The 22,338-nt window shown below is 33.5% G+C and overlaps 1 protein-coding gene across 5 annotated transcripts in view; it reads right to left on the bottom strand.

Annotated features, from left to right (window-relative positions):
- Positions 1–22,338, bottom strand: part of LOC141454336 (ras-related protein Rab-37-like) — a 164,934-nt gene that overhangs the window by 119,275 nt on the left and 23,321 nt on the right. For all 5 annotated transcript variants that reach the window (XR_012458634.1, XM_074128451.1, XM_074128449.1 and 2 more), the window contains exon 3: positions 15,737–15,847. Coding sequence is in view for 4 of the 5 variants with exons in the window: in XM_074128451.1 (XP_073984552.1) it covers positions 15,737–15,847 (111 nt within the window). In the remaining variant the exon portion in view is untranslated. The remainder of the gene's footprint in view (positions 1–15,736; positions 15,848–22,338) is intronic.

Raw genomic sequence — 22,338 nt, 5'->3', positions numbered from 1 at the left:
AGGATTTGTCCAAGTCTGAAAAATAGCCATTCGTTTCTGCAATCACCTCCTCGTTTGAATGAAATCTTTTTCCCGCCAGCCATTTCTTCATATTGGGGAACAAATAGTAGTCCGAGGGAGCCAAGTCTGGAGAATAGGGGGGATGTGAAACGAGTTGGAACCCTATTTCCATTAATTTTGCGACCACAACTGCTGAGGTGTGAGCTGGTGCGTTGTCGTGATGGAAAAGGACTTTTTTGTGGGCCAATCGTGGGCGTTTTTCTTGCAGCTCGGTTTTCAAACGGTCCAATAACGATGCACCTGTAATAGTTTTACCCTTTTCCAGATAGTCGATGAGGATTATTCCTTGCGAATCCCAAAAGACAGTCGCCATAATCTTTCCGGCCGAAGGAACGGTCTTCGCCTTTTTTGGCGCAGATTCCCCCTTGGTAACCCATTGTTTAGATTGTTCTTTGGTCTCAGGAGTGTAGTGATGTATCCATGTTTCATCCACAGTGACGAAACGACGCTTAAAGTCCTGCGGATTCTTCTGGAACAGCTGCAAACCGTCCTTGTAACACTTCACACGATTTCGTTTTTGGTCAAGCGTGAGCAATCGCGGCACCCATCTTGCGGATTGCTTTGACATGTCCAAATGTTGATGCAAAATATTATGTACCCGTTCATTCGAGATGCCCACAGCACTAGCAATCTCACGCACCTTCACTCTTCTGTCATCCATCACCATATCATGGATTTTATCAATGATTTCTGGAGTAGTAACCTCAACAGGGCGTCCAGAACGTTTAGCGTCACTTGTGCCCATATGGCTACTCCGAAAATTTTGAAACCACTTATAAACTGTTCTAATCGAAGGTGCAGAGTCACCATAATGTTTATCAAGCTTCTCTTTAGTCTCCTCAGGCGTTTTGCCTTTCATAAAGTAGTGTTTAATCAACACACGAAATTCTTTTTCGTCCATTTTTTGAAAATCACTCGACTTCCTCGATTCAAACGAATGCCAAACACAAAGAAATAGACCGATCTGGCTGAAACTTGGTGTGTGTTCTTCCAAGAGATGCTACTAACTAAACATAACCTCGATACGCGCCAGTGGTGCTATCTCTCTGACTTTGCACGGACTTTTCAAACGACCCTCGTATATATACATATTAGCTTTAACAGGTCTCGCCTCTAAACACTCGGCAACCGTGGCGCCTACTGAATGCAGCATCTGAACTTAGGTCTGAATCGTTAGAAGAGGCGGATACTGAAAACTATCTTTGGCCCAATAGAGAGCATGAAGAGAACCTCACTCGGTTATGGGAGCTCATTAATATGTAGGATGCTAGTGGTAAGATTTCTAAGCTCCGTCTGGCTGGGATATCTGGCTGGGAGAGAGCGTTATCGTGGTTCAAGAAAAGCATCTGAAGTACTACATAACGGAAGTAAAAACCGTCTTAGTGTGGAAGAAGATTTGGGCTGGAAGATAGATGATTGGTGGAGGAAGAATCAACAAGGTTCACCAAAGGGCTGCTAAGAATGGTTATATTAAAGAAAACCGACTGTATAGGCATAGATTGTGTTCGATCGTCGATTATGAAGACACATTGGGCAGCAGCTAGTGCACGTTTCACTACGACGTTTGTTAACAATCCATTCGGAGATAAGTGTGATGTGTGTGATCGTCTATGGTTTCTGCTCTCATTGAAGCTAACAAAAGTTTTCGTACACTTAAAATATAGCAAATTACTAATATTTTTTAAAACCAAAGAGTTGCACTTTTTAAAACATATTAAAGCTAATGACCCCCAACTCCTCCCCATTTTGTGACGTACGTGATAAAGCTATGAAGGACTTCCGTTAGTAAGCGTCATATCTTTGTATTGATAAAAGTATATTGTATCTGCGCATAGTTGTTAAAAAACTAACTGACTTTGACAAAATTTAGCAATCTACTAGGCAGTGCATTATTATTACCTTTTTGGGTTTTAGTTATTTAATTAATAAATTAAAATTATAATTTATGGCAGCGGCGATTTATTACCGGCCATTAATAATGGTAGGCAATAACATATTAGAGGAAACATGATGCTTATCACTAATTAAAACAGTTCTCTCGATGAACTACAATTTTGGTTAAGTGTTTGAATAGATAACGATAAGCAATTTTTATAGTTTTCTTCACTAAAGGTGGATTTTTTGCTGTGCCGAACGTAGTACGCAAATGATTAAGCTGTTACAAATACTGGAGGGATTCAAAATTTTGGGGATAAAGCTCTCTCGTTTTTTTTTTAAAAAAAACGCTTTAAGCGTAATTTAAGGGAATGAAAGTGCTAAAACGCTACATAATTAACTGCCCACACTTGTTTATATTGAACAGATCATTTTATTTTTCGGTACCTAAGTCAATTTGACCAATAGTAACTGGAAACGATAACTACAATGTAAATACTTCTTTTTTTTAAACGAAGGCGAAATATAGCGACAAGAGCCGAAGGTGAAAGAATCACACTCCGCACAGATCAAACACATAACTATTAATCTGATGATGCTAACATAGTAAAGTAAAGTAAGTAAAGTAATTGCCTATTTTTTCCGGCGGGGCTTTACGTCCAACTACCAAATTAGGTATCGTGGACGGAGGCGACTAGCAAACATACTTTACTGTAAATTTCTTGTATTAACCATTAAATAAAATCCAAGGCCTAAGACCGGGGAATCGAACCCAGTACCACAATACATATTAGCTTTACAGGTCTCGCCTCTAACACTCGGCTACAGTGGCGCCTAAATAAAATAAAAGTACACACGACTTTAACATCGGCCTTTAAAAGCCTAATCCAGGCATCGTGGACCCTGTTCACCATCGACAGGACATGCCGCGATGATGCTAACATTTACACAGAACTCTTTGAATTAATAAAAAAAACAACAGGATAACTATGCTTACTATATTTACTATTTAATCAAAAATACTAAAGACGCTCGTCATGTATAGTCAGTTTATAGACCAGACTACTAAGAAATCAAAAACCAAAACTCAAAATAACTTCAACAATGGATGTAAAGAAGACAACAGAGTAAACATTTATAACAATAATAATAATTGATTTTATGTTGGATATATTAACACTCAAAGGTATTGGTTCGAACACCGAACAATTTAAATGGCTGATTTGCTAAGTACAAGAGGCCAAAATACAAGGGGAAAAAACTCAGTTTTGTTTTAAGTTGTTTGAAGCTTCAACAATCTGGAGTTCACAACTTATCTAACAGCACAAAATATAATGGGGAAAAAGCAATTAATTTACACAAGAATTTTGAAATTACCCATTATTTCAATTAGAATATGTGAAATTTCTTTTTGACGAGGTGATTTATTATAAATTCAAGTCCACCTCAAATAGCGTCAAATAAACGCAAATTAAATACTTTAAAGGTTAGTTACAATCAAAAATTAATCCAACTCTGTACTATTATCAGGTTAAATCTACACTGTTCTTTGGCCACGAGGGAGTATAAGTTTGGCGGAGTGTAAGCATGTTTAAAACGAAACTCTTAGGTTATTTGCTTTGAACTGAAGAGATGAAAGTAAAGGCGCGCTGTCTAATACACCTTAGTTAATTAAAACTAACTCCAACCAACCCATTGTTACATAATACTGTAATTTACGTAATAATCTTATAATTAAATTGAATTATATAATTAGATATAATCGCCATGACATCTGTAGACACTTCAGTCTGAACAATGGATCCGAATTTGAAAATAAATATGTAAAAATAAATCTTTCTGTTGTTAAAATTTAATTTACAAATTGACTATATTTTTAAATTTTATAATGTCCAATAGTCCACCAAATAAAAGGTGATAAGGGCCAGCGATAATCTGCTCATTCATCCGAAGCAGCGAAAATTTTCTACCGATCCGCGAGAAATGGATATACGAGGTCTGTAAATTAAGTAATGAGACTGATTTTTTTACATTTTTTTATTTAATTCTATATTGTCACCTTCAAAATAACTTCCTTCTGAAGCCACACAGCGCTGGAGACGTTTCTTCCACTCCTCATAGCAGTGCTCGAAATCCGATACTGGAATAGCCTTCAGCTGGTCGGTTACAGCCGTTTGAATGTTTTCGACTGTCCCAAAATGAGTTCCGTTGAGGTGACTTTTCAACTTCGGGGAAGAGAAAAGAGTCACAAGTGTCATTTCTGGTAACGAGTCTTGGGTGTTTGAGTGCGACCCAGATACCAAGCGCCAGAGCATGAAGTGGCCACACTTCAACCTCTCCAAGGCCCAAAAAAGCAAGGATGGCGAAGTCGAAGATCAAATGCATGCTGATTTCTTTTTTCGATATCCACGGAATCGTCCACAAAGAGTTTCTACCTCAAGGTCAAACGGTCAATCAACACTTTTACCGAGAGGTTCTTGAAAAACTTCGAAAAAAAAAGGGTCATTCGTGTGAGACCAAACTTCAAGAACAAGTGGGTGTTGCTAAATTCTTCGACGTAATTAAAAATAAAGAATTTAAAAAAAAATAGCTTCTTGCTCGTGACAAACATCAACAAGTTTTTAATAACAAGTTATTCCCAGAATCTTGTACAACAAACTTCTAGAATATTTAATTTTACACGTAGTTAGTGACTGGCTTATAAAATACAGTATAAATAAAATACAAACGAAGTCCTTTAAAATTATACAATAACCGGCTGTTTTGTTCAAGTTTGTTAGTTTAAGGTTTTTATGGTCTTCTTGCTTTCCCATTGGAACCAATGGTTTTGTCCAACCTGTATGGTAAACAGTTATCTAAAACTTGTTATTTTATCCATAAAGCTCTATTATTGGTTATACTTCCAGCTCTCGGTGGATTTGTAAATTCAATACATAACTAGGGTGCTCCCAAGGCAATGATTATAATAATTAAAAATTTTTTGGAAAATAAAAGTAAATAAATACATTTCCATTTAAAATGAAAAACATTCTACGGCATGGAAATTCCGTCTGCCGGAGGGTTAACGCAGAATAAACTCCTTAACAAAAACTTACAGTTTAAAAATTTAAGTATAAGGGTTGATTAAACGCCAAAAGGTACACAAATCAGCAAGTACCCAACATTTCATTCAAGCTTAGTTGATATAATTTAAGTAATTTTGCTGCATTAACTTTTCCTTCACATTTTTTAGAATTTATTAGATGTCACAGACCCTTATGCTGGCCAGTTCGTTCATAATATTATTTGGTTATACTTATGATAAAATGTATATTATATCTTCGTTTTTAAATAGGTACTTTATTTTAACTCTATTCCAAATAATTATTATTCTTCTGATTTATCTTTAATATGCCCTTTATTCTGAAGTTGTCACATCTTATACATGCATGTTAAAGTAGAAAAAGACAAAGTTAGAGTCGGCTACTGTTTAAATTTGAATCACGGAGGATTTAAAACAATATTTCAGACTTGAATTCGTCTAACCGAAATATTCGTGAGCACAAATAACACACAGTTAATAACAAGTAGATTATTCAACAATTATTCATTTCTCAATTGTAATTTAATTTTACTTACAGTAAAATACTGGAATAATTATCTGTCCTAAAAGTATGCAATACTTATTTATTTTATATTACATAACATATATATAACATTGTGAGAAGAACAGCTACATTGAGAGTGTGATTGAAGAAAACTATATTATTTTCTATAAAGCCAGATAATTATTACCTATTATTATAAACGTTTGACTACTACATAAAGTAACAATTACTTTAATCGAAGAATGAACTTAAACAGACAATTTTTATTAAAAATAAAATAATCGAAATCATTGATGTATGTTGGTGTAAGCATTTTTTTAAAAAAGTTTTTAAATTTTGTAGCCTCGTAATTTTTTTTATTTTTTATAACGTTTTCTTTTTAACCTGTAATTAATAGTTTGATTATTATAGATTAATAGATATTACAGTCAATCTACAGTGCTACTTGAACAAATTTTTTGTAGATGAAAATGGCCAGCATAAGGTTCTGTGACATCTAATAAATTCTAAAAAATGTGAAGGAAAAGTTAATGCAGCAAAATTACTTAAATTATATCAACTAAGCTTGAATGAAATGTTGGGTACTTGCTGATTTGTGTACCTTTTGGCGTTTAATCAACCCTTATACTTAACTTTTTAAACTGTAAGTTTTTGTTAAGGAGATTTTTGTACCTTTTGGATAGATTTTCATTTTTGTCTATTTTGCTAAGTTACATATCTGCTTTACTGTTTTTTTTAAATTTGGAATAAGCAATTCTAACATTATAACCTGATAAGGTGTTAAGTAGGAACCGTAACTACCACTGGAGAGATCTTTTTAAAGAATGATTATAGTTGCGGTCCCCAAACCATCCTCAATAACAATTTTTTTGAGAAAGCCTTTTTATATAAAATAGGAAGGTATTTGTACGTAAAAAGCAAATTTAAACTGCGATTTCAGACCTTCCTTTTAAGAGGAGTAAAAAAAATAAACGGGCGATTACAGTACTTCTCCCTAAAAGGCAAAGAGGCAAAGATTTTGAATCGAACGACAATTCATTAATGTAAATAGGTTCACCCAATGATAATTTTAAAGATTTCAGTACTTCCTCTTAGTAGGTGTAAGAGCATGATGGCACTTCACAGCCATGTAGAGGAGCTTTAATCACTTCTTCGTGCTAAATTTTATCAAAATCGGACAAAGCGTTATAGAAATATTGGTAATAATAGTTTTAGAAACGGCCTTACTTGGGTGGGGCAAACTCCCCTCCATATGAGGCGTAGCGACGAGACTTTTAAAGTGCAAATCTGTACAAAATTTCGATTCGAATGACACTTCATTCATGAAAATCAGTTTACTTGTCGATAATTTGAAACGATTGCTATACTTCCCCTTAACTAGTGTAAGAGCAGATCGCCGCTTTAATGTTACGTAGGGGAGCCCTAACTCTATCATCCTACCAAATTTTATCAAAATCGGGCTAAGATTTACAGAGTAATTAGTAATAATAATTTTGAAGGGGGCCTTACATAAAGGGGGCTAACTCCTCTCTAATTCGGTGTACAGCGTCGAGACCCCCAAAAGGCACATCTACATAAAATTCCGAATCGAATGTCACCTCATTCATGAAAATCGGTTCTCGCGTTTAGGCGCTACGTAGTTTACAAAAAAGGTAACAACAACAACAACAACAACAAGAAGAAGAAGAAGAACAACAACAATTTCTGAAAATGCCGTTTTTGCTCATTTTCGGCAACTTTTTTCTCAAAATCTATTAGGTCTGGGGGGTTGCAAAAAAATTACAGTTATAAAGGAGGGTTTGCCCTATATTTTAAAGAAAATTTGGGAATTTTATCTTTTATAGAAAAAGAGAAAAAAATTGTCAAAGTTGGGTGTTTTTTAACGTTACGCTTTTTCGTGCACTTTTTGACGATCAATCCTTATACAACTGTCCTACCGGACAGTTTTAATACAACAAAATAAACACTACAGTGACATAGTTCAAAAGTTACAACATTAGACAGAAAAATTAAATAAAAAATTGACAACTTACAAACATGAAAAAGAAATAGATACAGAATAATAGATACCTGCTGATCTAAAGAATATAAAAGAAAATTACACATACTCTGGAAAAAGAAAAGAAAAATACATAAATAAATAGAAAATAAGAAAAGTACCTTATTAGACAGCAAAAATTAAAAACTGAAGAATTTAATATACCTAATTAATATATTTAAAAGAAATACACGCAAGCCTCGAAAAGCAATAAGTCTGTGATGGTCAAATCATAACGACAGCGATAATGCCAAGTATGTCGCGCAAAGTCGATAAAACGTTTGCAATCTTTCTTCGGCAAAAGCGTTAAGGCGATGACCAGTATTTTGAAAATCTAGCCGCTTATTCAATGCAGTCTTCTATGTACAATGGGGTAGGCGTAAGTCCTATAATAGTCTGAATATAGTAAATGTTTAAGAGTCTAACAAATTATTGTAACAAAATTGTTTCAGTTGGGTAACTAGTCCAGTAATTAGACTTGAAAATATGTATGTAGCTTTGGAAACCTTACTGGAGGTTAATTTCTGTTTTCAACTAGCTCTGAATTGTCCAAGTTAAATAAAAAAAATATAGCAAGTTCCATTATTGAAAACATCCCGGCATTTTGGAATCAAACCAAAAAAAAGTCCAAGGGATGGAATAAGATTTGAGTGGGCTAGGGACTAGGCGCCACGATAGCCGAGCGGTTAGAGGCGAGACCTGTAAAGCTAATATGTATTGTGATACTGGGTTCGATTGCCCGGTCTTAGGCCTTGGATTTTTATTTAATGGTTAATAAAAGAAATTTACAGTAAAGTATATTTGCTAGTCGCCTCCGTCCACGATACCTAATTTGGTAGTTGGATGTAAAGCACGCCTGAAAAAATAGGCAATTACTTTACTTTACTTTACAGACGGAATTAAGAACGAAAAACTGCGTTGAATAATGGTCCGTGACAAGAAATTCAGGCTAAACTTAATAACAGGCGTTTTGTGATAGTGAATGAGCTGAAAATTATATCCTGTAGAAGACTGTAAATTTCTGGAGAACTATTGATGGCGCTTAATTCAAGAAGTTAGAAAAATAAGTTCCAAATAAAAGTTGAAGCTCTTCTTATAGACAAATATTAAATATGTCAAATTTACTAAAAACTTCAGAAAAATGAAAAGTCGATTAAGTAAGCGGTGCGAGTAACTCAGGTAGGCCAATATTGTGCCAAAACGTTTTTGTAGCGCTCTCTGGTATCTACTAAGAGAAATATCAAATACGTATATTCTTCTTTTTTTTGTATTTTAAATTATGGTGGATAAATATAAGATGACTTTAAAAAAAAAACAGACTAATTCTTAAAAACAACTTTTTAGACCTAGAGGGTACATCAAAACGGTTGAATTTCGGGTCAAAAATTCAAAAATGAAAAAGGAGTAGGAGAGAATCAAAAACCCAAGTAAGCTTGCCCTGATAATGTTATATTCACTTCCAAATTTACCAAACGAATACTTAGATTAGTCTCACAAATAACAAAAAGTTTTTTAGAGCAAGATCCTAACGGTGAGTCTTGCATACAAGTCGAAATGAAGTAAAAGTAAGAGATTTCCAAGAGATTGAAATTAACCAGACAGGATAGTATCCTGTAAGAGAAAGTTGAAATTAAAGGATAACAAGTTGATTAAAGTACGTCAGGTGGTTTAACCGCTCCCCCACAACCCTTATCTCAACAGCTGACACGTGCTTACGTCAATTACACTAATAGCCTAATTTCTGTCAATATTTTAATGAAGAACGATACAGCCATTATTAGGTCATTATTTTAATTAAATATTAATGAATAAAGACCGTAGAGGTGTAATAAGGTTAAGGTTTGGGTCAAAATAAAACAATTCGAGAACTTTATTTTTTTCACGACAAGGTAGTGGGCATCTGGCACTTCTATTCAGGCTAAAAATAAACTCTGTCCCAGCACCTAGTTCCTCAGTCTTAAATCCTAGCTGCCCGACGGCTGTTTTAAAGTGAGTTTCAGCTCTGAATTCTCAAGTCAGGAAAACTGTAATAGCTGACGTCCAACAAGGCATCATCTATATCCCATTCACTGCCCAACTCGATTAACTCCATTAAATAAAAAAGTGGGAAAAATGCGATGAAGTAATGTACAATACATTGTTTCTTTAAAATTCCTGTTTATAATATAAATTCAAAAAAAATTACCGCTATCATTCAGCGCCTGCTTCAGAATTGGAGTTGAATTATTGCAAAGATTTTCTGTAATAGTACTGAAATAAATTATTTATTATACAATAGCCAAAAAAACGTTTTGTCGTTTAATAGTGCTTTGATATTTAAATTTATAAAGATATTTCACAAATTGGAGTAAATAGATTTGTGCAGCGAATGGCTCAAATACGACAGACATCCCCACTCATTATAGATAACTACTTAATAGTTATTAGTCTGTTTTTTTTTAGATACGCAATCCTATCCTCATCACATCCTAACTAAAAGTTAAGCCTCCCAAAATATGGAAGACCTTATTGATCTAATAATTGAATATGCGATCTGAAGTGAGACTATTGTTTTTTACAATAAAGTAGTGAGACTTGTTTATTACAATAAAGTAGAGAGATTATTGTTTATTACAATAAAGTAGAGAGATTATTGTTTATTACAATAAAGTAGAGAGATTATTGTTTATTACAATAAAGTATAGAGATTATTGTTTATTACAATAAAGTAGAGAGATTATTGTTTATTACAATAAAGTAGAGAGATTATTGTTTATTACAATAAAGTATAGAGATTATTGTTTATTACAATAAAGTAGAGAGATTATTGTTTATTACAATAAAGTAGAGAGATTATTGTTTATTACAATAAAGTAGAGAGGCGCTAATGGCCAAGGCAGTCGATGCGCAAAAAAAAAAAAAAATAAAAAAAAAAAAATAAAGTAGAGAGATTATTGTTTATTACAATAAAGTAGAGAGATTATTGTTTATTACAATAAAGTAGAGAGATTATTGTTTATTACAATAAAGTAGAGAGATTATTGTTTATTACAATAAAGTAGAGAGATTATTGTTTATTACAATAAAGTATAGAGATTATTGTTTATTACAATAAAGTAGAGAGATTATTGTTTATTACAATAAAGTAGAGAGATTATTGTTTATTACAATAAAGTAGAGAGGCGCTAATGGCCAAGGCAGTCGATGCGCAAAAAAAAAAAAAAAAAAATAAAAAAAAAATAAATAAAGTAGAGAGATTATTGTTTATTACAATAAAGTAGAGAGATTATTGTTTATTACAATAAAGTATAGAGATTATTGTTTATTACAATAAAGTATAGAGATTATTATTTATTACATTAAAGCAGAGAGATTATTGTTTATTACATGGTTTATTGTTTGTCAATATTTTGCACTCTAGGTATTATTTTGTTTCTTCTGTTCTTGTTTACTATATCTTTTATGTTATTATCAAGTGTAATTTCTATGACTGAGTTATGTTCATTTATTTTAGTTCTGTAGAAATGTTTTTTATTTCTGTTTCATTACTGTACTTTTTAATAAATTTGAATTGGCCTCCCACTTCTTTGCCATTGAATTATAAATTTTCTAGTAAATAAAATAAAATAATAATAATAAAATGCGGCTTGTGAATAAATGCCCACTGAGATTTCAAAATTGCCCAACTGCACTGTTAAATTTAATCAAAACTTATGTAAACATATGGACTAATTCTGATCTAAACATATCTCCTTCTTTCCGGTTTACACCCTGATAGCCCAAAATGGCTCTGATAAAACGGCGAAGGCCGCTCCTGATGTAATTAATCCAGATCCTAACTCCTGGAAAGTTTCAGCAACGGCTGGAGTCTCTCATCAACTGATTCCCCCTGGGGTATCCACTTTACCATTAGAAATTTAACTGCAGGGACAGAACAGATTCATCAAAGAAAGGATACCAAAAAGAAATAATTGAAAACCTGAATAATAATTAAAAAAAAACTCCTTCCTGATTTTGGCAACTAGCATGAAGTAGGGTAACATTAAATAAATGGTTAAAATATTCTACTGAAAATTAATTTTGTTGACAAAAACAATAAGTTAGGGCTGTTGAAGAAGTAAAGATGGATACAAAAGGCAGTGGTGTAGCTTAAAGGCAGGGTTACCACCATTGAGGAACACTCTAGAGTTTAGCAGCCTGAAGTGTGTATATAGCAGTCTGGCCACGCCCTCCCCATAAGATCTTTAACAACCCTCCGAACAGCCCTTTTGCCGCCATCACCACTTCCAAACTTCAGCAACAACAAATTTTGAATTCACTAGCCACACTACAAATATTAACTCACTCAATACAGAAATTCTAATTTTACCAATGACTCAGCAGAAATATTTATACAAACACTTAACTGAGGGGGAAAATTGCCGTAAAGAATCTCTTCAAGTTTATCTACTTTTTATTTACATCACTTTTATAAAGTTGCAAACTAGTAAAGCAATTAGCCCAGTGGTTAGCGTAAACTAGGTTCCAATGAGGAGATCCCTGAGTTCGAATCCAGCTGCTAGCCAATAGGTTTTCTTTTCCTAGGAGCTTCTTATAGCACAAGTCCGTAATTATTACTGATGTCCCGTAAAGACCTAAATAAGAACGAATGATTCCCCTAATAGGACTTCTTCCCTGAATAGAGGACCAGTACAAAATATCTAAAAAATCGATTAATTACAGAATGCCAATCGATTGCGCACACTATTCTAAACCAGCTAAACAAAATTTAGAATGTCGAAAATGGAGTTAGTGTTGGATAATATCTTTGATTTTATCCGTCATGTGCTGGCATGTTGATTCAGCAAGTGTTGTATGAGTCGATAAGTGAAATCGAAATCTCTACATCGAACTGATTAATCTACCCACTGATTATGGATTTAAAGCTCGAAACCGATCAGAGGTAGAATAAACTTGCGTGGTACGACGAATCAAAAACTTAAAATATAATTGTGATGAAATAACCAAACATTTCTTAATTAAGTGTTCATCTAAAACTTATATTATGATCCAATCAGAAAACATCATTTACCGCGAGTAATGCACAATAAAAATGAAATGAATGTATACAAAAAATTGTTAATAATCGATTCTCCTAATCATTTAAATAGATTATATTATTTCACCATCGAAGCCCTCAAAATAAGATCGTTTATTCACAATGAATAGTACATCTATTCTACATCATGCTTTGTTTTTGCTCTCTTAAAGTCAATCTATTTTCATTAAGAAATAATAATTAAAAACAAAAAGTAAATTGAAAAAAATGAAATAAGAATTAATTTAAATTGAATAACGTTTAATAAAAGAAAAATTTTTAGTTTATTTAAATTATTGATCATTGCTTCTTGAAGTTAGAAAGCGCAATTTGTTTATTTTTTACTATTACTGTATTCGTATTAGTTTTAATAATATTATTCTCTATTTTTTATTATTATTGTTATTATTATCTACTTTTGATACTTGAATCAGTACTGTCGTTTTGGTTATTGTGTAAACTAAGGAATTTACTTGAGTTGTTTTTTCTTTAACTTTTTACTAATATTATTATTGTAAGGGTCTTGCTTTTCTTATCTAAAAGGGCATTAGTTTAGTTATTTGATCTTCATTTAAGGTTTAGTTTTGTATTTCGGTTTGATTACTTAGAATTAGCATCATGAAAATATGTATGTCAAATTAAGTTATTTTAAGATCTATGAATTGGATAAAGTTAAATAAAATTTTATCAAGGAAGAAAATGAATAATTAAATTACTGTACTTCATTAGTGCACTATTACTGTACTATTAAATTAGTGGACTAAAGGTGTTGCAACCTACGGTGTGGGGAACCGCTGAGTAGACACCGTGTATAAAACTGGGCTACTGGCTGGCCACGTTCTCACTTGTCTTGCGGAGGAGACAGTTGTCTAGCGGAGGAGCCAGCCGCCTTGCGGAGGAGCCAGTGGTCTTACGGAGGAGTCTCAGTTGTTTTTCGGCGGAAAGTGGACCCATGCTGCTGAAGGGGTTCGTCGGCTGGCTGGATCTGATGATGGCTGGTAAGTTATTGTAGCCCCAGTAGTAGCTTTAATTGCGGTATTTATTGAGCCCCAGTATGGTCGACTCAGCGGTTGCAAGGACGGAATTGGTTACTTGTATCTGTATGATTGTAAATGTAACTTATTGATGTGCTGTGGCGCTTATTAGAATATGTTAGAGGCGACTTAGATATATATAATTGTATGATAATATTCAACTGGGTTTGTTTAGGTAATAAGTATGGGAAGAATTATTGGGTATAATTTAATTTGGTTATTTGTTGATAATTTGTTTTGTCCTTTTGAGTTAAATAAATATTATAGCTGAAAGCTGTAATTATCTTGAGTTGTGATTGGAGTGAGCACTTCCTGTGTCCTCAGCGTTCGCGTTGGCCAGGCCAGGCCAAAACCCGCCCTTACTATTATTAATTCCAAAAATTATTCAAATGTAATGAGTTAAATTACACGAAATACAGAATATTTCTATTCTATTCTATTCAACATCTAAAACTTATACTTTGATAGAAAATAGAACATATTGATTTGCAAAATATATATTAAAGTTTCATTAAATAATAATGAGGATTGTTCACAGTTCTGTCAGTATAGAAGACGCACTAACCTTTACTGTTAAATATATTATAATTGTTAATAAGAATAAGCCCGGAAGTTGAGTCCACAGAAAGCTTGGTAAAAAACAAAAAACAAAAAATTGAGACGTAAATTGGCAATAAACTTACTTCCTTTAGAAAGAATAATAAGTTAATTCACAGTTTCCTTTTTATCACACAGCAGTTAGAAGTTTTCCATGTGCTATTTAATGGATCTTTGTTGGGAGATAAGATGGCGGTATCATCGTCACAGGTAAGAAGTGTAGTAGTTAGAAATTGAAAAAATCATTACAATAACTATAATAAATGTTCTTTATAATCTAATAACTAACAACCAATCTTCTGTTCTCTTAAATAATATGAGATTAAACGTAATTAGATTTGCGTATATCAAGTAGTCACAGGAAATTCTTGTTTTTAAAATAACTTCAAGTTAAGTGTAAATATTATCAAGTAGGCTTTGTGTATACTTATAATATAATGAAGTAACTAGAACCAAACAACGGCCTAATTCTTGGAATTCCCTTTAAATATCAACAAAGCACAACTTAATAAGTTTTCCGCCATTTTGTGAGTGTGAGTTATCAATTATTTTATATAGTTATTTCACTCATTATGATTTCTTATTTAGCGTTTCAAAATAACTTAACTTATGTATAGGAAATTAAAGGTACAAATTCCATCGTTGAAAAGTAGAAATATTAATCGTTTACACATTTATTGCTGACAAAGAATCTGTTCTCATTTCTGTGTGGGTGAAGGCTTTGAACGTGGGTGGCTGGTGGCCTGCGTGGGTGGTAGAACTGCAAAGGACTATCTAATTTCCTTTTTTTTAAAAAACAGGAAGAGTTCAAGAGAAAAACAATTGAGAAAGAAATACATCATCGCTCAATACAATATCTTTTAGTAATATTTTCAATTTATTACTAAGAAATGTTCTCATATCGCTAGTAAATACTTTAAAGAGGTATTTTATTTATTTTGTAGGCTTTATTTTCAACTATTACCTCTACTGTCTGCGTACATGTTGAAACAGGTGTACCAACTTTATTTCTATTCACTCTTAAGCTGAATCTCAACAAAATTGGATTATTGATCTTTTTTTTTTTTATTTATTTAAAATAAAATAACAAAGAACTTTTACTTGGTAACAGTAGGTACGGGAACAAACAAATTTCATTTCATATTTCAATTATATTAAACACCTCGTGTGGCAATATTTCGTAATCGTAAGAAAAAGGTCACTTTACGTTCAAGTCAAGTGATGAATGGTAGAGTATAAACTCACCAATAACCAATAAACTACCTGATAACCTATTTTACCAACAGTAGGTATTTATTTGATTCTTAATATTTAAATAAAAGTACAAACTACTTACCAATCGGCCAGCTCATAACTGTCAGCTTTTCTTGATGGTCTTGTACACAAAAATATTACAACACACATACAAGCATACACCCAACCCTTAATCTCCCACCTCCCCTGACATTAACACAGGACATACTGGGTAATTTCTAAAAAAGTGACTTACCGTGAAACCAATGCCAACTGTAGCCGAGAATGTTCCAGACTGGAATTTCCCCGTATCAAACTGGACCAGCAAGGATGTCTTACCAACACCGGAATCACCCAACAGTATTGTCTGTTTAACAAATTAAGTAATTAATAAATTTATTGTACAAACCTTTCAAACAAAATTAAATTACAGGTTAAAAGATAAAACAAATTATTATTTTTAATGATTTCTAGAAACAGTTAATTAAAACAACTAACGTTAAATAAATAAATGATTATAAATTTGAGGGGTTTAACGTTAAGCTACATCATCATGAACTGTTGAGTGTAAAATTTGTGTAGTTTCAACGTTAAGCTACATCATCATGAACTGTTGAGTGTAAAATTTGAGGGGTTTAACGTTAAGCTACATCATCATGAACTGTTGAGTGTAAAATTTGTGTAGTTTCAACGTTAAGCTATATCATCATGAACTGTTGAGTGTAAAATTTGAGGGGTTTAACGTTAAGCTACATCATCACGAACTGTTGAGTGTAAAATTTGTGGAGTTTCAACGTTAAGCTATATCATCATGAACTGTTGAGTGTAAAATTTGAGGGGTTTAACGTTAAGCTACATCATCATGAACTGTTGAGTGTAAAATTTGTGGAGTTTCAACGTTAAGCTATATCATCATAACTGTTTGGGTCTAGAGTAGACTCCCCTGGCAGGGTTTCAGTTCGGTATAATGTATTGTTTTATAATGTAAAACTTAGTTAACAATAATGTCGATAATAATTAAATATGACTGCAATATTTGGAATTAGAAGAAAATTTGTAAGACTTCAAAATAGTAGTAAAATAAGTTACAAGTCGTTCACACCATATTTTTTATCAAGTATTTAGCCAGCAAGAGATATCAAGAGAATCTCAAGAGATAACAGGAGAATCTCAAGAGATATCAGGAGATAACAGGAGAATCTCAAGAGATATCAGGAGATAACAAAAGAATCTCAATCAATATATTAAGTAGTCACAGATCTCAATAACCGGTAATTACCAATTACTACAGTTTTACAGTTAAATAAAAATTGTTTAATTAAAATAAGAAATTCGTTACGTGAACTGTAAAAATTAAAAAAAATTCAATCGCATAATTAGCTATATTTAAATTACTCGATCAAAAGATTTAAGACGGGATTGGGTAACTTTTAAAGAAAATGGAAAAAAAAAAGCACTACTCTTTTGTAGGATGTAAGTAAAAATAAAATTATAGGAACTTGAAAGGTTTTAAAGAAATTGAATAAGTCTTTTAAAATACTTAAAAAAGAAGTTGGTGAAAGTGACTTAATCAGATCAACCGAGGCCTTGATTTTCTCTCTTTCTAAAAGGGTCAATCCCTTTTCTTTTTTTATTACCTAACCTGATAGAGTACTTTTCCTTTAAGTGGTATTGGTAATTATATAGTGGGGTATATGATCTATATTATTCTAAATAATAATAAATAAAATAAGAATATCATAACCAAAAAATATTAAAGATTAAAAAAAAAAATAGTGGCAGCGGTGGGATTCGAACCCACGCCTCCCTCCTGAGAGACTGGTACCTTAAACCAGCGCCTTAGGGTACGTTCACAACGGAGCTGTGAGCATAGATGATAGCGGAGATGATAGCAGTGATGCATCAGCGCTTATAGAATAACCTAGTACATTCTTATGTGAGCGTGCACAACGAAGCTTCGACTAGTGACTCATACTCGCTGGTATAAACGAGCATAGATGATAGAATTGAATTTTTCATTTTTCTGCTAGCTGAACTCCAGTATCGGAGCTTCAAAATGGACGTCGAAAAATTATTTAGTGCTGTCTTTACTCATTATTTTTGGTTATTATTTTATTATTTACTTTTAAACAATATTTTGTTTTTTAAATCGTGCTTACATTTATTTTTATGTGTATTTATTTGTTTTTCCTCAATATAACCTTACCTCAGAGTTATCACTAGTTTTTCTTCTATGGTTATAGGATTTCCATGACAATTTTTCCTACGTTTTCTTAATTTTGACCTTATTTTTTCTAAAATATAGTCGAATGTGGGTGGACCCATCCTCACATATTCAAAAAAACGATCCGGATAATTTCTAAGTTCCCTATATAAATGGTGAAATTCGCCCAAAGTACTTCGTTTTTTTATTTATGGTATGTACATGATATTTTCTACATCTTTTTTTTTTAAATATACCATTTGGTTGCTGGTGAACATAAAAACTCTTCTTCACTACTCGACATGTTGCATGTATCACAGCTCCGTTGTGCACACTAATCAGCGATTATATTTTACTCTATCAGTTATCATCTCTGCTATCATCTATACTCACAGCTCCGTTGTAAACGTACCCTTAGACCGCTCAGCCACGCTACCATTGTTATCAGCGCCACCACTATATCACACAATTAGAAACATTACGCCAGTTTGGTTTCTTTTTACTTTACTTTTTTTTAATTATTGCGATTTTTAAAGCGTTTTTTTGGGGGCTCAAGTTCTGGACCGTTAAAACACAACTTTATTTCACCGATTATTCCTCTATTTTAATTGTTAAACTTTCTAATTATAGAATTTTTACGAAAGTTACATTGGACCTAAGTAGGAATTTTAACCTAGACTCTGGTCTCTAAATTGTTAAACATTATCATTTTTGTTGTTCACTTACCTATTAACAATTCAAAATTTCTCCCTAAAGAAGTAATTTATTATAATAAATGACCCTGTATTTTATTATTTATATAAAAGTACGATAAATATTTTTTTATTAATTTTGTACAAGTTTGACGGCAATTCCACAACCGAGAGTACAACATTACTGATTTGATATTTTCTCGCCTAAAAGTGCTATTTTGTTGAAATATATAGTTTTATAATTTAAGTAAAACTAGTAATAAATGTGTTTGGAAAAATCAGAATTGTCAAAAATTTAATGGAATAGTAGTGAGGGAAGAGTTATCATGGATGAAAGTGCACATGAATGAGGACAGTTTACAGTCCCTTTCTATCACAGTACAAAACTATATTTTCCAACCAAGTCGTTCTTCTAAACTTTCAAGTAAAGAACAAATATAATAATGTTAGGAAAATACATAATAAAAGTTTTCCCTTCGTTTTTATACTATATTACTTCCCTAAAGTGGAAAGCACATATATGTGGCAGAAAGTTAGCGGGACATAACCCCTGGAGAGCGCTAGGAGTTATACTATACACACTTTACAAAGAAGTCCAATCAACACAAGGCGCACTCTAACTGGCCACTTCTCTTATTGAAACCTCCAATAACTGTTACCTCCTTGGGTCGCTATTACACCGTCCTATTTCTTTATATTGTACATTAGTAGTATTATTGATAAGATTATTCTTCAATTTATTTGGCGAGTTTTATTACAAAATGTCAACGGCTGAAAATTGTATAGCAAACCATAGCATAGAAAAAAAATCTAATTAGCATTACTAATATCTAATTAAAAAATGATTATTTAATGACTGTCAATTTATGGGATTAATAGTTATTAACTGTACAATTGAGGGAATTAATTTTGCCAAAAAGTTTTTTGTTAGTATACGAGGGTCGTTTGAAAAGTCCGTGCAAAAATAAAAACTACTTAATTTTTTCGGGTTAACCTTTTTTATTTTTCAACATAGTCTCCTTTTAGGCTTATACACTTCGTCCAACGCTGCTCTAGTTTGTTGATCCCTTCCGAATAATAGGATTTGTCCAAGTCTGAAAAATAGCCATTCGTTTCTGTAATCACCTCCTCGTTTGAATAAAATCTTTTTACCGCCAGCCATTTCTTCATATTGGGCAACAAATAGTAGTCCGAGGGAGCCAAGTCTGGAGAATAGGGGGGATGTGAAACGAGTTGGCACCCTATTTCCATTAATTTTGCGACCACAACTGCTGAGGTGTGAGCTGGTGCGTTGTCGTGATGGAAAAGGACTTTTTTGTGGGCCAATCGTGGGCGTTTTTCTTGCAGCTCGGTTTTCAAACGGTCCAATAACGATGAATAATATGCACCTGTAATAGTTTTACCCTTTTCCAGATAGTCGATGAGGATTATTCCTTGCGAATCCCAAAAGACAGTCGCCATAATCTTTCCGGCCGAAGGAACGGTCTTGGCCTTTTTTGGCGCAGATTCCCCCTTGGTAACCCATTGTTTAGATTGTTCTTTGGTCTCAGGAGTGTATTGATGTATCCATGTTTCATCCACAGTGACGAAACGACGCTTAAAGTCCTGTGGATTCTTCTGGAACAGCTGCAAAACGTCCTTGCAACACTTCACACGATTTCGTTTTTGGTCAAGCGTGAGCAATCGCGGCACCCATCTTGCGGATAGCTTTGTCATGTCCAAATGTTGATGCAAAATATTATGTACCCGTTCATTCGAGATGCCCACAGCACTAGCAATCTCACGCACCTTCACTCTTCTGTCATCCATCACCATATCATGGATTTTATCAATGATTTCTGGAGTAGTAACCTCAACAGGGCGTCCAGAACGTTCAGCGTCACTTGTGCCCATATGGCCACTCTGAAAATTTTGAAACCACTTATAAACTGTTCTAATCGAAGGTGCAGAGTCACCATAATGTTTATCAAGCTTCTCTTTAGTCTCCTGAGGCGTTTTGCCTTTCATAAAGTAGTGTTTAATCAACACACAAAATTCTTTTTCGTCCATTTTTTGAAAATCACTCGACTTCCTCGATTCAAACGAATGCCAAACACAAAGAAATAGACCGATCTAGCTGAAACTTGGTGTGTGTTCTTCCAAGAGATGCTACTAACTAAACATAACCTCGATACGCGCCAGTGGTGCTATCTCTCTGACTTTGCACGGACTTTTCAAACGACCCTCGTATTAACCAAAAACAAATTTAACTTCCTCATTTAATTTTTCATTTTTGAGTTATGCTGCGTGAACGCTTCACACATACAGAGGCCAATTTGCAAAAAAAACAACAAAAAAACCACTTAATTAGACAACATTAAATTTCAAAACGGGGGATACTCGAAATAGATAATTTGGCAATAATTTCTCTTATCTTTGTATGGTAAGTACCTAGTATGGTAAGTACATAGTATGTTAAGTACCTAGTATGGTAAGTATCTAGTATGGTAAGTACCTAGTATGTTAAGTACAATGTAAGATTGTTGCAAACTACCAATAAAATCTGTAGAATTACCGCCATTTATTTAATTTAAAGGGAACTTTTTAATTTTAATTCAAAAAAATAAAAATAAAATTGAACAATATAGTGGGGGGAAGATTATACGCCTCAGATGTGAAGAGCAGGAACCCTGATCGTAAAAGCAGCAGAGAGACCGAAACTCCAACCCATGAGCTAGGGAAAGCGTCCACAAAGTATACTTCTGATCATTCGGCGCCATTAAAACATGAAGAAGAGGCTAAAGGAACTGGTGGCTAATGACGTGAGATTTATTTTGTTTAAAGATATCGTGACAAGAACGACGGCTTTTGATTGTACTGCTACTCATGGTGGCATTCCCACGAACGTCGTCGAAGAGGGCTCTAATAATAAATCTAAACCATTTAGTATGACACGAACGATCACTGAGACTAAAGTTGCCATACAGAGCATCAGTTTACTTGAAGAAAAAATTTGGATCAGAATTCGAAATTAGAGAGTTGAAAATTTATGACGTTTGGTTTTTTTTTAATCGAGAGAGGAACAATTCCCAAGAGGGCCTAAGTTATTCTTCGGCACTGTGGGCATAAAAACATTAGTCACCTGACGATCCTGGTGGAGTTGGTAATTATTATCGGATTCACTGGGGACACTACACCATCAAGTTTATGATAAGAGTCAGTATGCCTGAGATAGAATGCAAATTGGAAAAACTGCCTTTTTCTGGCGTTGCTTTTTTTGCTCATTTTATTTTTTATGCATAAGCAATAACCTGGTGAATACGGGCAGTGACACTTATAGATAGTAAGTAAGTAAGTAAGTAAGTAAGTAAAGTAATGTCTATTTTCTCAGGAGGGCTTCACGTCCCACTTTAAAATGGTGAATATGGGTAGACACACTTATAGTAAGTAAAGTAATGTCTATTTTCTCAGGAGGGCTTCACGTCACACACTTGAAAATTAAGAGTCGTAGAGGGAGGTGGATAGCAAACATACATTACAATTAAAATTCTCAAATTAACTATTAAATAAAATCTAAGGCCTAGAAACGGGAATCGAACCTATAACCAACAATACCTCTTAGCTTGGCGCATCACGCCTCTAACCGCTCGGCTATCGTAGCACCTACCACTTATAGCACTTGCGTTGTTATTTTTGTTATTTGTTAGTTAAACCACCACGGTTAATATACCTCCCACTTGAAATCTAACACAAATATGAGAGGATGTTGATTTCTAAACTTTAATAAAATGATGCTGAATTAATTACTGCTTAATAGAGTACCCCAAAATCATCATCATTGGATGATGGCCTTGTTCTGTTCACAGCTTCAGATCTCAGGACCTAACAAAACAATAAGGGCACGTTCACAGAAAATTGTGATTCCAATAATCCCTGGATTACAATTACACCAATTGACCTAACTTATATTATTTCTAGTTACGA

The sequence above is a fragment of the Rhodnius prolixus genome, unplaced genomic scaffold (assembly GCF_049639745.1).
Source record: "Rhodnius prolixus isolate KJV_2025 unplaced genomic scaffold, Rpr scaffold_9, whole genome shotgun sequence".
In the NCBI taxonomy this organism is placed as follows: domain Eukaryota; kingdom Metazoa; phylum Arthropoda; class Insecta; order Hemiptera; family Reduviidae; genus Rhodnius; species Rhodnius prolixus.
This window is presented reverse-complemented; position numbering and strand designations above follow the sequence as displayed.